General features: G+C 45.4%; 1 protein-coding gene across 50 annotated transcripts in view; it reads right to left on the reverse strand.

Annotated features, from left to right (window-relative positions):
- ADAMTS3 (ADAM metallopeptidase with thrombospondin type 1 motif 3) overlaps positions 1-15,913 on the reverse strand; it is a 100,855-nt gene that overhangs the window by 22,684 nt on the left and 62,258 nt on the right. For all 50 annotated transcript variants that reach the window (XM_023927035.2, XM_086890855.1, XM_086890846.1 and 47 more), the window contains one exon: positions 14,009-14,165. In XM_023927035.2, coding sequence (XP_023782803.2) covers positions 14,009-14,159 — 151 coding nt within the window. In that variant the 5' untranslated portion in view covers positions 14,160-14,165. The remainder of the gene's footprint in view (positions 1-14,008; positions 14,166-15,913) is intronic.

The raw sequence follows: 15,913 nt of genomic DNA on the forward strand, positions 1-15,913 counted from the left end.
AAGGTACTTTAAATGGTTTTTCTCTGTAAATAAAAGAGACACCAACACACTTGTCACTGAGTCGCTCCAAGCCCTCCTGAAGCTCTGAGACAGAGCAGGCCACGAGCACAACAAAGGACCAGCTCACCCTGGGATCTGGGTCCTGCCTGCTGCCTTGGCAGCCCTTCCCCTGCCTGTCTGTGTGATGGAGCTCCAGAATCTGGATAATCCATCTGGAGGTCACTGGCTGGAGCGAACATGTGACCTGTCACAATAAAACACAGAATCATGGAATTGTTAAGGCTGGAAAGGACCTTTAAAAAGGAGTCTCAAGTCCAACCACCTGACACTTGGAGTCTAAAAGGCCAAAAGAGAAATGGAAGAGGGAAGAGATGAAGCTCTGTCCAAGCGCCAAAGCCAGAAGCTTTGCACATAAAGAAATCAAAGGAGATTTCTGAACTTACTGGGCCTTAAGCCTCTTCTTTCCACCTCTCACAGAAGACACAGAACAGGAAGAACAGCTGGGCCTGGTTCCATTCTAAACTGAAGGAAGCTCTTCATGGGTACAGAAGGCAAAATTATTCTTCAACAGCCTCAGTGTGACTCCCTCTCAAGGCCACCGTCACAGGTGGAAACCAAGGATGGGAACAGCACGGGCAGAGTCAGCTATCCCAGGGCTTCTGCTGAGATCCATGTTTAAAGGAGACAGCAGAATGGAATTCACAGTAATCACTCACATAAAAGGAACAACTGAGTGTGTAGAACTGGAAAAAAATGTGGGAAAATATTTATGCAGCCCATCTTACCGAGACAAAGAGAACTTCAAACGCCCTGCCAGTGACAGTGAGTCACAAAGCGCGCGGGTGTGCGACAACGGGTCACTTCCTTCCAATGTCTTCTCTCCCGTTGCTCCTTAATGTGGCTGAAAGCATAATTGTCCTTAATTGCTCAGTTGGCACTAAGTGGATTCCAACCTTGTGACAGGCCCAAGCGCAGCAGCCGGGTTTGGGAGCGCAGCCCCCTGATGAGCCCGCGCACCTGCAGCGCCAGGGCCGAGGCAGGGCTCCTCCAGCACTGCACTGCCAGGCAGCAGCAGAGCTGTGGCTGCAGTCAGGAGAGTCCTTCCTGCCCAGAACATCCCAGTCAGGAGAGTCCTTCCTGCCCAGAACATCCCAGTCAGGAGAGTCCTTCCTGCCCAGAACATCCCAGTCAGGAGAGTCCTTCCTGCCCAGAACATCCCAGTCAGGAGATTCCTTCCTGCCCAGAACATCCCAGCATTCCATAATCCACAATTCCCCAAATGATACACACACACACACACACACACACACACACACTCTGCTTTTGGATGCATACACAGCATTACAATACTTGGGTATTAAGGTATGGAAACCTGAAGTTTTGCAGGCTTTCATTTGCCCATCAACCCTATCTCGAGCTGAAATCCTTAATTTCTTAATTAACTTGTATACAAGAATTGGATGAATTAATGATTATGGAGTAATTTTTTTTTTGAGGAATAAAAAAAGTACATGAAGCGAGCGATTAAAAATACATTCCAGCTAGCTGTGCTGGGTCAACAAATTCTGACTCTCTGTTGAAAAATATTATGAATATTATTTCTTTTTATATATAATTATAATTAAATAATAATATATATATTTTTATTAAAATATTGAAATATTTAAGTTATTATTCAACATCACACAGGCAGGTTTTGTGAAATTGCAGGAAGTTAGTCAAAGCCTCTGTTGATCCCCAGTCAAGCATTTTCTGGAAGGGAGGATTTTAAAAGTGGAAGGGCTGACAGAGGGAGAATAGTGCTGAATTAAAAGCTAGCTCTCAACTCTCAGAATTCCTGATGGAGCAGAACCTCATCTCCCCCAGCTCTGTCTATAATTACACGGAGTAAGTGTGCTACACTCCTGAAAAGCACAGAGCCTGGCATTAGGCATTCTGACATTGCACCTTAGTGTTTAGGGAAGAATCCCAGCAGGGAGGCAGCTCAGGAGGGCTGATTTTCACATCTCAGAACTGGTTTGCAAACACCAGAGTCCCACCTACCCTTTCCCTGTGGCCATTGGAAGGGAGAAGAGTTTCCTGCAAGACCCAAACACCGGCCCTCAGAAAATGACACAGATTTTTTTCATTAGGAATCCACCCCCCTTTATACTTTCCTTTTTTCATATAGACTCTTACACAACCAAGCACTTTTTTTTTTTTTTCTTTCCTTTCCACCTCACCAAATTCCTACGAGCGTGCCAGCCTCGCCTGCACCTCGCACAGATGTGTTATGAATCTAACTCTCTTTCCACACAGGATATTTTGATCCTTCCCCTCTCCTTTTCCCCATCCCGATCCCATCCAAAATAGCACAGAGTCATAATCATAAATTCTCCTGTTCTGACCTGAAAGACCATTCTTTCAAGGACTATTTCTCTTGAAAAAGCTGTGACTAAGGAGAAGGGGTTTTTCAGCAAGGTTCATCCCTGTAGTCTGCCACGGGAGCTGAGGTCTGCTGGAAGCACCTTCCATAGGGAATTAGTACTTCTTTCTATCCAGAGCTCAATTGCTCCCTCCTGACACTCGAGAACACTCAGATAAAACATAAATTTCCAACTCCTATACACAAATAAATTCAAATAAATTGGAACATTATTGCTAGAACCTCATCACGATGTGTGAGTACCCAAAATGCCATTTATTTGTGGAATGACATTTCACCAAGCGTTTCATGCCCCCCTCGGTAGCACTCTCTCAATGAAGCTGCTCCTCAAATCCAAGGAATTTTCCTGTGGGAGGAGAGCTGCCAACTTTCCCTCTTTGGCGAGCAGGGTCCCATTCTTGCACCTCTCTCCATTTCCTGCACAGTGTTGCTTTAATGAGCCCTCCAGTCTGGAGGAAAGCTAACAGAGACAGCGAGAAAAAGCATAATAATAAAAAGGAGAAGAACCTGAGCGGGGAGAAGCTTCAGGAAGAATTTTCCATTGAATATGCAACGGGTCTGACTAGAAATATGACAAAAAAGGAGACAAAAGGAGGGAAAACAGCCCCAAGTGTTCAGTTTAGACACATCAAAGGACCTCTTCAGCTAAACAATAAATGTAATGACCTAAAATTACGAAGAAGAAATGCTTAGTCAGATACTAATACTAAATACAAATACTCAGTGTTGCAGAAAATGCAGCAATAAATAGTCCCAGGCACCAAAAGCAATCAAGAGCACGATTTCCAACCCTGTCATCCAAAAAGGCAGCCTTCATCTTGGGCTCAACCCCTAACTAACACAAAGGCAAGCTTATCCCAGCTCTAGATCCCAGTTTGAGCGTGGTTGATAGTGGCTGAACATCCCAGAGGAGGATGGCAGTGGGAATGATGTGACAGTGGCAGTCCAAGGTGAGAGAAAGGCTGTTCACAATTAGGAGACAACAGAATCAACCAGTGCAGCAGAAGAGTAGAAGTGGCACAACAGCAAATAATAGCAATTTTATAAAGTGTATCCAAGCATTAGTCACGGATAATAAGCCTCTCTTTCTTGCCACATGGAATTTCAGCCATTTCTCAAAATTCCACTGGCATAAATATAAAGGAAAAGCTCCAACCATAAACTGTCACTGAATGCTGTTGAACTCGGGCTCCTGCTTTTTTTTCCATGAATGCACTGAAAGTCAGCATTCCAAGAGCAACAAATGTCTCCAAGCCCAAGCTATTTCCCAACAGTCCATGGACCACGAGAGTGTCCAAGATAACAGCAGAAATATGCACAAGGCCATTCTACCCAGATACCACATCCACAGAGGAAGGGGGTGTCCCAAAAGCCCTGGCTGATCTGCACAAAGGGGGTCTTGGGTCAGGACAACAAACAGCTTCAAAACCCCAGCTGAGCACAAAGCTGAAAAACCACTAACATCCCAGCCATGAGCGAGACAAAGAGTATCTTCTTGGGATTTGGGAAGTACGATTTGGATAGAAGCTCTGCCACTGTGGAACAGCCACTTCCAAACTGTGGGCATCAACTTACCCACTTCTATTTGGGGTAATAACCTGCAGTATCTTTGAATATCCCACTCAGGCTGTAAATATGATCGTCATCCCAAATAAGCCTTCACAGACAGAGGATGCTGAAAGCACCTTATGATGTCCCAAGTACCTAAAAATGTTTTCACAGATGCTCTTGGTTCTCCAGTTCTGCTCTCGCACAGAAAAGCAGCTAGGGAACTGACTGGCCAGCAGCGCAGCTTGCCAGTTTCTCCCTGGATTTCTAGCTTCTGCCTCAGCTTCCCTGGAACTGCAGACACAATCCTATCTTTTACCTGTGCCAGTGCCTCAACAGTCTCATTGGAAACTTGCAAAATACAGAGTTATGTGGAGATACTGGCACACCTGTACACTGTGCCATCACCTGTGAGGTTCAGAAAAGGGATGTTGGATTCAATGCAGGGAGCTCTCTCTCTTTAAAGGAATAATAATTTAAAGTCTAATTTCTTAAAGGCTTTAAGAACAGAGACAGCTGGAGGCAGAGGACTCTGGATTTCCATGGAGCCTTACATCTGATGAACAGCTGTGAGTGAACCTGCATGGCAAAGGCTCAAGAATACAAGTGCTCAGCTTTAAATCCTACAGATACAGACATGGAATGACCTGCAGGAGACATTACTGACTTTGCTCCAGCACTTCCTCCCTCAAATGCCACAGGTTTCTTCCTTACACGGGAACAAACATCCTAAGTAAGTGCTATCAGAGGGCCTGATCAAGAAACAGGCATTTGGGCTTTAGTGCCTATTGAATTTCTCTGCTATCAGAAATTCTGTGTGAGCCTGGAGATGGAAAGAGAACACATCTGCTCACTGCAGTGCTGCTGAGACGTTCCTAATAACCATGCAGATGTTTCCAAATGGAAGTGGATGACATGCCCAGATGGCTTTCATTGTCCCATTTTTCCAAGCAGCCTGACAAGCTTCAGATGTAAAAAAATAAATATGAATGATGATCCTGTCTGGCCAGCAAAAAAAAATATATAAAATAAAAAAAAAAAAAGAGTATGTTTGACAGAGAGCAAAGGAAGCAGATCTGAGGAGGCCAAAACTTCATCAGGCTTCCTCCAATTAAAGCAAGTGTGTAATCAACCCCCACAACAGGGCACAGCGCTGTGTGAGCCCTCAAAGAACAGATACTTTTAACTGATTGATCTCCCCTCGTGCTCCCTATTAAAGAGCACTGTTAACTAAAGGAAGACTGATTTGTACTTCTGGTAGTAAATGTTCTCTGCACCAGAAACTTGGAAGCTTTGAAGTGCTGGAAGTAATGAAATGATATTGTTACTTATTCTTGGCAGGGAAAACTCTGATTAAGAAAAGGGGCTCGAAACAAGAATCAACCCTGTAAAAGCAAGTTGAAAAATACCATGAAAACACCAAAGCAGAGGCTCAAATGCATCACTTTGCAAATTCACCTGTGATCAGGAATAAAAAGAACAGGGAGCTGGCTATGGGAGAACCTGAGCAGAACCCAGGGATATGGTAGCACATTTTCAAGGACACACTATTTAAAACAGTTCCCAAAAGTATTTACATGGTTTCTGGATACTCACTGCCTGCTGGTTTGAACTGAGCTTGGAAAAAGTAAATATGTAAGGTAATAAATGATTTTGTGAGCTGGATTTTTATTGCTATCACAGATCTATGGAATACAGGGCTTTTGCTGAAAATCAGCAAAATCCATGATGCCACTAGTTACGTGATATCAATTAGTTCCATGATATCAATTAGAGTTTCTTCATAAGCCCCAGGGTAAAACGAGGCACCCTTCACTCTCAGGGGCTTCTCGGGAGTTTTCAAAACCGGTTTTGCCACAGATCAAATGGAAACAAGAGATACACTTGGAATTGCTCTCAGTCTACAAGCACCAGCTGAACTTTTCATGTCCAACAACATGGTTTTTAGGTAAAGTTTGAGATACTTGGATATTTGCTCTATGTTGTGAGGAAACATGGAAGATCAGAATGCAGTTTCACCATGGGTTGGCCCTGAGCTTCCTTTCTGCCCTAAGCAAGGGCAAAAAAACCCCACAAAAAGTCTTCATCATCAAATCCCAGATGCTCAAAGACAAAGGAAATCTACATCCAGAAACAAAGGAAGAAAAAGACACCAACTTGTAGCTGGTTCCTAATTAGCTTCCTAACTCAGTTAGCAAGTCCAAGGCCTAAGTGAAAAGTAAATCACTATTTGGCAGAGCAGCCTGCCACCATCCCCAGTGATTCTGCTCAAGCTACATTTAGAGCTCCTAAGAAACATCCTCAGCAGCTTCTTCTCTTCCCCCAGGGTCCTCTTCTCCTGGGTTACAGACACCTTTTCCACTATCCCAGGTTGCTCCAGGCCCCATCCAGCCTGGCCTTGGACACTTCCAGGGACTCAGGGGTAGGCACAGCTTCTCTGGGCAGCCTGTGCCCGGGCCTGCCCACCCTCAAAGCGGGAGAATTTCCTCCCAAGGTCCCATCTAACCCTGCCCTCTGCCAGTGGGTCCATGCTGCAGACTGCAGAAATCCCCAGACACACCAACTTCCACTGTCTGCTTGCACCAGCCTTCTCAAATCTCACACCACCACTCCACAGCCCTTGGAAACACGGTGCAGAAGGCAGGAGGGAACAGGGATTATGCTAAACTGGTCAACTCTTGCACATCCAAACCCTTCAGTGATGTTCAAGAGCAACCACAGACCCATCACTGACTCTCTCAGCGATCTGACTTCTGTAAATAATTAACAGAGTTACTTTAATACCTCTAACAGTTCCATTGTCAAGGAGAGAAAAGCACAACTCCTATTCCCCCTGGAAATTGTGACTTTATGTTCTTCAGAGCTATTAGAGAGGAGAATTGGAAAGGCAGAGCAGAGCTCTCCATTAAGAAAGCACAAAGTTCCTTTGATGGCCTTGCATCACCTCTCGCTGTTTCCAGAAGAGACTCAAAAAAGCTCAGTTTGCACCATGTTTAACCCTGCAGCAGTCAAAAATTTATCACCTGAAAGATTTTAGGTACAACTAGGATTTTGCACAGTGTATTTGGAAGTTTTTATTCTAATTTGCAATAAACTGGTGGTGTTGATTTATTATTTGATTGCCTGGAGGATTACAGAACACAATTATTTGGCAAGCAAATTGTAATTCAAACTCTGTGACTGAACATTTATGGCTACAGGACAGTCTTTCCTACACAAAGATAGCCCTTGATACCCAAGTGTGCGTTTCCACACACGCTCCCAACCCATCCCTCCATGGAGGATGCCTGAATCCAGCTTTCTCCAGGTGTCTAGGTCCACTCTTAGGCATCCTATGCAGAAATATGGGCCAAGAAGGAAAACCCTACATTTCCAGCCACCTGATGGACAGAGCCTGTTGCCAGGAACAACGGGAAGGACAAACCTGTCCCCTAGCAGGCATGTCACTAACTGCTGGGAGGCAGCAGGCTGCTTGTAGCCTGGGTGGAGAGGTAAAAATGCCAAAGGAGACACAAGGGCAGTCCCCCTACCTTTCCAGGGTCCTCAAACCTTTCCAGGGAATGTTTAGAAATAGGCCCTGCCAATAATGCTGCAGAGGAAGACACAGCAATGAAAAGATTCCCTTGGCTACTCCTAAAGTACAAGCCAGCTAAGCTCTTCATCCCTGCCTGGGTTCTCTTCCCAAACCACATGGTATTTGATGGAATCCAACATAGATTTCCCACAGGTCAGCCTCTCCCTGTCACCACACACGAGAAGTCAAGCTGAGACATCAATTCCCTCCTTTCCAGCTCTCAGACTCACACTTGTGTGACTTTTAATAACCTCCAGAACCCTAATTATCTGGCTGATCCTGCTCCATGTTATTGGAATACTCCAAAGAATGATTAGGCAAGGTATCCTGGAAAAAAAACCCACCCTGTTTTCTTAGCAAACAACAGCTGGGTCATGCTGTTACTCTGCAGTGTTTTACTATTGCATTTTGGAAAGATTTATGCACTTGTGTAACCCAGAGATGGATCTGAAGAAACTCAGTCCACTGGGAGCAACGTGAAGCACGAGGCCGATGTTCTCACGTTAGGGATTTCCACCCGCGTTCCTGTCAGCTCCAGCTGCCCAACTCTGTCTCGTGCCACATACCACAGACCAGGTGACTTCACTTATCCTCTACACCAAGTTTTGGAGGGATGAAGGGAAGGGTGTAGCCAACTCTGGCACATCTTGGTGTAATACCTGGGGCAGAGCAAGAATTCCTCCAGGGTAACCCCACGTGGACCCCACTGAATGCAGGAGCATGGCATCCAAACTGCTCATTCAAAACACACCAGATGTGTTTTCCTTCTCTCTCATAAGCCACGGATGCCAACACCTCATCCAGGTATTTTCAAAGATAAAAATGAAAGAGATTGAGCTCAGTGTGGATTCTTCAGCTGTTTCTAGAATCCTCCTATAAATTTACTGAGCATCAAACCCATTAAAAACCAGTCATCTCACAGTGGGGAAAAATGCTAAAACTGCAGAAAATTTGGGATGAGAAAGTCCAGCAAGAGTCTTACGGTATGGAAATTACTCTTTTATGTTATGACACTGACTGCTATGTTTTAGTGCATTTTCCCATGAAAAGCCTGCTGTAGAATACAGACTGATTAAACAAGGCTCTCTGCTCCCAGTGAAAGTGTCTCGGTGCTCTCATTTCGCTCCTAAATTTGTAGGATGCGCATGTGAAACACATGAACAAGCCTCAGCCCCCGCCAGCTGTGGGAGGATTCATTTCCTCTGGTTCCTGACCTCTAATTCACATCAACTCCCCCTGATAAAGCAGCTCTTCTGATTCTCACTCCCATATTCCTGGAGAGAGCCATCCTGCTCTGTGTGTCCCGGTCCATAAAAAGCACTTTTAACCATCTCACTGCACCTTTCTGATCAAACCCAGCGGTGGAAATCAGCCACTTCACACCCAAGCCAGGGACCTCAGTCCTACATGGACCACCCCAGGGTGATCCTCACCCTTGGTGAGATGTCTCTCCCACATTACTTTGAGAATGTCATCTATAAACCAAACAGGCTCCTTCACATAGGACCAGCTGCTTACACAATATTTAAAAACCTCTCCTGTCTGTTAGCACCGCTGTTTATTGCAAGTTTTCTTCTTCCTATGCAATCTGGGGGCACAGGGAGTTTTTATTGGAAAATGGTATGAAGCCTTGGAATGGCCACAAGCTGAATGTACTGACCTGTCTCCATTTTTTCAATTTTCCCTTCATACAGATTTTTCTGTGTGTTTTACTACTCTGGCGCTGGATGCCTGCAGTTGGAATGAAGCCTTTGTTCTTGGTTTTATTTAAAAATCATTTTCCTTTGTTATTGCCAAGAATAGAAGACGACTTAAGCAGATGGATGTTCCTGCTCTCACCATCAGGCACAACCTCCCCGACACAGACACAGCGCATCCGTCACTTCACGGCACCTTCTGATCCACTCCTGCTCAAGCTTTTCTTTCTTGAAACAAAACTCAAAGTTTTTCTCACTATAAAGTCTGTGTTTCCCTTTGCTTCCTATACATCCATCACCAACACTCCTGCTCTTTTTATACATACCGTGGTCTTCCTGATCTATTTGATTACTTCAGCCAACTGTTAGCTGGTAAAGAAGAAAAAACCCAATCCCAAGCTATATTCAATGAAGAACTTAAGAGAATCCACTTGAGTTTCAACTGAAGAGAAGAAGGCTAAATGAAAAGCAAAAGCTCCAGAAGTGCTGGACAAAGAACAGGATGTGCTTAGACAACGCAGGTTACTGCCATCAGTACAAGTTATTTGTGGCCCTTTCTTGGGGGACTACAACAGAGCTGGAGGGAGACTTTTGACCAGGTATTAGGAGGAAATTCTCTCCTGTGAGGCTTGTGAGGCCCTGGCAGAGGCTGCCCAAAGAAGCTGCCCCATCTCTGGTAGTGTCCAAGGCCAGGTTGGATGGGCCCTGAAGCAAGCTGGGATAGTGGAAGGTGTCCCTGCCCATGGCAGGGACAGAGATGATCCCTGAGGTCCCTTCCAACACAGCCCACGCTGGCATTCTGTGATGATACAGAAATGTCCATACTGAACAGAGGGTGCTACACAACACGCTCATGTCATGACTCCACACTGAAACCATTTCCATCTTCCCCATTGTTCTGATGCACAAACTTGTGTGGTGGGCTGTGCAGCATCAAAAATATCCTCCACCAGAACACAGGTCATGAGAAATTCTGCTGAGAAAGAGTTCAGCCACCCTCCGGCACGACAGTGTCCCTGAGAACCACGAGTGTGCCTGGGGAAGTGCAGAGGGAGGTCTCCCAAGCAGGCAATAGTCTTGCCATTCTTCTACCTTCTGTTCCAGGGTTTCATTCCCAGGCAACCAGGAGCAATTCCCAAATCATTTCTTCCTCCTACATGTTTCCCACCTGGGACAAAGACACTCGACGCCAGTGCCATGGCAACCCCATCAGACACACAAGCACTTTGGTTCTTTGGGGAAAATGAAAATTCTCAAAGGAAGCTGGGAGATAAAGGCTCCTACTCCTTGCTTCCCACTGTTAGGAAGTAATTACAAAAATACTTTCATCTCAAGTGCTTGCTGGGTGAATAGGTTGTCATTTAAAAAATACTATGGTGTGAAGAGGAGGATGAAATAGGAAAGCTCCGAGTACATTACCACGCTGTCTAAGCGCTAAGCTCAGGGCTGGCTGTCATCATTCCATCATACAAAAGCACACAGATAAAATGAAAAATGAACAAACAGGAGCAAAGACAAATTGAATACTCAGTTATCAGCTCCAGCAGCATATGATCCAAACCCTGCCTCATCGTCCCACTGACCTCAGTTTGAGTGTTCCCACTGACTCCACTGGGCCTGGATCAGGCTTTTATGTTTCTGAAATGCAGCTTGGGTTATATTTTGCCACACTCCTGAGCCAAAATCGGTAGAAGCTGCACAGAAGACCTCCTAGGAGCAAATCAGATTGTAAATTCTACAGGTTCTTTGCCTGTTTCTATTGCATCTTGAGCACTTTCAAGGAATAAGGTTAATGATCACATATTTCAGTGATGTTTCTCAGCTTATTGACAAGGATTGTCACTTCATCCCACCCAGACAGAATAATATCATTGTTATACTCCCAAATCTCCCCAACTCAGGCTTGTCCTGAGAGCACTTCCTTCCATTCCTGAGAAAAAAGCTATTTTGGTGAGAAAATCATAAGGATTGCTTTAAATCATGTTTTAACATGACAGCCTCATACACTGCTCTATTTTTTTCAGCTCTGTCTGCACAGCTCACTCACCCTCTGTCCCTCAGACCATTCAGCCCCTTTGAAGACTTTACCTTTGTTTCTTTCTGCCCTTAAGGGTAATTATTTTTTGATTTAGGAGACACTACTTGGGAGCAACACAACACGGACACTGACTACCTGTAGCTCTCAACTCAGATGAGAAGCACAGATGTTCAGTGTCTTTAGGATCAAGGCTTAAATGACTGGGGAAGTCGAGCTTACAAATGTCATCCCAGGGCAATCTGACATGGAAAAGCTGTCAGGAGACTGTCATGTGTATTTACACCCATGGAGACCTCTAGACACTGTCCTGCTCTGTGATATAATTCCCAGACCAGGCCTAACCAGATGCTCATCCCAGATGCTCGAAAACAAATATCCAGCGTCACATCCCACTACATTTAAGTGTTTTTTCAATAGCTGGGGTTTCCCAGCTTGCCTTCCACTCCAGAGAAGAGGAAGAGCTTCCTTTGTCCAGGGGAACTAACTTGAGTTCAGCCCTTCAAACCAGCAAATACCCTGTCTGATGGACATCACGAGGAGCAAGTAGGATTTTGGGTAAATAAAATGATTTTAACATTTGGTGGTCAAGACCTACTGCTTCCCTGCACTGCCCCACCTAGCAGAAGAAAGATCAGATTCCAAGGAATACAGTCAAACAAGATCCTTTGAATCAGCAAACAGATTACCCAGGACATACAAACAGTCAATCCTGCCAAAAGCCTGTCAAAATAAGGAAAATATTCCACATTTCCCTGATATCACTGAGCGAGAGCAGAGGCATTTTCTAGGCATAAAAGATACAGAACTATCTACAAAAACAAACCCCAGATATTTAGGTCCATTTATATGCAAGAGACCCTACTCACAGCAAAATGAGTGAAAGGACAGAGGTATAAAAAGGCAATAATTAATGAAGGAATCCTTTAAGGGGCCTAAACTGGGTGTGCACATTCACAAAGAGAAACAGGGCAGGATTTCCAGTCTGATTTCTTGAGTGTCCCATCTAGGGCTCCTAAAGAAACCAGTCTCTACACAAAGCAAATGATGAAAGCAGTACATTCCCTAAAGAGGCTGTCCAGAGCCACAGACAGCACAGCCAGAAATCAGCACAGGGTTCTGCTCCAGGGTGGGAGGGCTGAACCCACACTACCCCACAGCTTGAGGCAGCCCAGTATCTTCCCCAGAAGCCCAGAGTTCTGGTGGCCACTTGAAACAGCTCAGTGAAGCTTCATCAAAGAGAGGGCCCTGAAGGAAAGAGGCACAGAGAAGAGGGTAGGTGTGCTGACTTCCATGGAAGGCTGGATACACACCAGTCAATAACAGCACTGGGATCACTGCTGAAGCCTTGCTCTCGGCATGGCAGCTTTGCCACTCACAACTCCTCCACTCCTTCTGTCCGATTGTCTGAGCAACGTCCAACCAACCCTCCAACGCTGTAAAATCCTGCAGGAATACCACATGTCCTGTCAGACCGCAAGCTCCTTCCACACAGCTAGAGCTGGAAGCCTTCCTCTTAGAAAACTGACTTTTTGCAGGGAAAACACGACAGAGGGTGTCCTGTGTCGCTGCCGAGGAAGGCTGTCACACTGTTTCCAGTTTTGTAACCACTTCACTGACAACAGCAATTTTAAGCACTTTTTTATCATAAGGGCTGTTTGGTTGAGTCATCTGTCACTGAAAACTTGGGTTCTTGTGTGTGCTGGCTGAACTCCCAAAGGGTGAGCAGGCAGTGCCCGAGCACGCTGCGGGGGGAGCAAGGACAGAGGAGAAAGAGGAACGTGTTCATGGCATCGATAGGCAGCTCACACACAGCTAACTCAACACTTGCAGCTGACAGACAACTCAAGCACTGCAAGCACTTCCTCAGGCTCCACAGGCTTGGGCACCTTGCTTTAACCTTGGTCATGGGATCTTTAGGTTGGAAAAACCCTCCAAGATGGAGTTCAGCTATTCCTCCAGCACTGCCAAGGCTACCACTAACCCGTGTCCCCAAGTGTCACATCTACATGACTTCTAAATGCCTCCAGGGATGGTGACCCCTCCACAGCCCTGAGCAGCCTGTGTCAGGGCTTGACAAGCTTCTCCATGAAGAAACTTCTCCTAATATCCAATCTAAACCTTGTTGGGGCACCAAAAGCCGCGCACCTCTTGTTCTGTGCACTGTAAGTAATTCTTTCATTTCCCAAACCCTTTCCAGTTCCAACAACATGGAAACACAACGTAAACTCAGGAATGTGAGAAGGTGAAAGACACTGAAATAAAGGCAGAGCACTGACAGGTGCAGAGCTGCTCCTTCATCCTGAGCTCCGGGCCTCAGAACCCCTCAGCCTTTAATAAACAACGCCTTGACTTACGAGTCAGTATTTAATATTACGACTTTGTGCAATATTAAAAAGACACACAAGCAAATGGATTAAACTACACCATGATAATTATTCTCAGACATGGTAATTATTCTCAGATGGACCAACCACATTATCTCCAAGGCAGAGGGGAATTCTTGGATGTGACAAAAATATACCTGATCAACACAACTGCCTTCAGACCGCTTTCAGTGCAACCAGTAGAAGGAGAAAAACAATAAACCGGCACAAGTTTGCTGTTACTTAGAAAAAAAACAGGACCCAAACTTGAAAGAGGAGTTGCACAGCCTCACTGAAAAGCTTCCATAGGCTGGAGTCACCTGGCATGGATGTGCAAGCAGCCCCCAGGGGGTACTACTGTACCTTCTGTGTGGACATCGGGGAGCGTGTCGGTGGGACGCTGCGCTACCGCCGACCGCCTGTACACCATGTGGATTCTTCCCTTCTCCTCTTCCATCTGCTTTCCTCTCTCCAAAGGCTCGATGAAGTATTCATCCTCATCAGTTCTTATCATTCCAGCCTGGTAGGGAAGAGACAAAACATGTCCATATGGCATTTTAGAGCCTAAAGACCCAGCTGGAGGCTCCAAATACTGAGAAGGATGAAGCATAAAATACTGGGAATACTACTGTAACCCATACTTTTCTTTATCCCCCCCAAAAAAATTTCATCAATAAAAAGAGCTCCAAGCTCTCCAAATGAATGGAGAGAAGCAGGTCATGCATCTTCAAGTGAATCCTCCCTGTAAACTGTAGTGCCAGCCCAGTGCTTCTTTTCCCCCAGCTGGAGAGATGTCCAGGGAAGTGCTGGGAGCACGTATTTTTCACAGCTCCCTTGGAGAAAAGGCTGTGGTGGATTTTCAAGAAAAAAGTATGTAGTGGAATTTTTTTTTTTTTTTTTTTATTTTTTTCCACAAAAGCACATTGATGGTGCAATCCAGGAAAGCAGTCTCCAATCTTGGAATGCTATTAATTTTACTACTTTTTTCTTCTAAATTAACGACATTCAAAATTTCCATCCACTGAAGGAGGCAGGCTGGAAGCTGTGCTACTGCGGAGTTCTCCAGAGCTGTCCTCAGGATTCTGTGAAAAAGGGAAGACAACAGGACCACCAAAATCCAAAAGTGGCTTTTGGGGCACAGTGGCTGGAATAAACCTGCCTGTTCCCAGCACCTGAGGCTCAGGGAAGGGGATGAGCTCCTTGGCTTTGCTACAGACTCTACCAGGGGAGAATCCAGAAGAAAGCTGCCCAAGGTCCCATCAGCACCCCATCTGCATCTACCTTGCTCCCCAGTATCTGTCTAAATGACCTCTGAGCATGAATTCCTTTCATCCCTGCAGTTCCTCCTGCCCTCCTCGGTCCAGAGGGAATTCTACAGAGTTAGAGAGATGCAAGAGCAAGTGCTGCTGGAGTTGGTAATAAAAGGTATGTGGAAGAAATGCCAAACCCAGTCTGGCCCAGGCAGCCCACCTAGAAGGGCTTTCCCTCTTTCCCAGAGGACACCAAACCTTATATCCTTTACTGGACAATCCATGGATAAAGCAAAATCTGGAAAACTTTTTGTTTGTTTGTTTGTTTTTCCCCCAAAATGTAAAAGATGCAGACAAGAATAAGGGAATAAGAAACAATATAAAGCCTTGAGAAAATAAGCTACAAGGGCAGGTTAAACTAAGGAATCACTTCCTGAGCCAAAATCAACAGCATTTAAGGGGGAACACGATTCCCTATAAATATGTATGGGGTGTTTGTAGGGAAAGAGGAAAGAGCCCTTCATTCAGGGAGCACAAGGGAGAGCTGTGAAGTGTCCATTAATGGCCACATTTACCTTCAGTATTAAACATGATGGGTGGGATTTCCAAAAGTATTTTAGGAAGTCAAATGCCCCGTTTTCTAGCGGTTTGCAGCATGGGTGAGGCAGTTAATTCCCAGGTGAGCTTTGGAAAGGCCACCCTCAACATGCCAGGAAGTTTGTTCAGCAGCCACACTGATGGCCATTATCAAGTGCTTCTAAAACTGATTCCCAGAGAGAAGGAAAGGCTTTGGGTTGTTAAGCCCATCCTACCTTTCCGTGGTCAACACCACCAGGTCAGAGGATGCTCTCACCTTCTGCTCCCAGCCTCCATCCCAAACTCTGCTGGTACCTGTACTGTGAACACCTTGTGTTTTGGTCAGACACAGAATCTCTCAGATAATGCCCTAAGTGGTGTTTTTAAACTGTCCTTAGTGCCTTTGTACTGCAAAGAAATAGTTTTTCAAACACTGGTGCGA

The sequence above is a fragment of the Cyanistes caeruleus genome, chromosome 5 (genome assembly GCF_971803275.1).
Source record: "Cyanistes caeruleus chromosome 5, bCyaCae1.hap1.1, whole genome shotgun sequence".
Lineage (NCBI taxonomy): Eukaryota > Metazoa > Chordata > Aves > Passeriformes > Paridae > Cyanistes > Cyanistes caeruleus.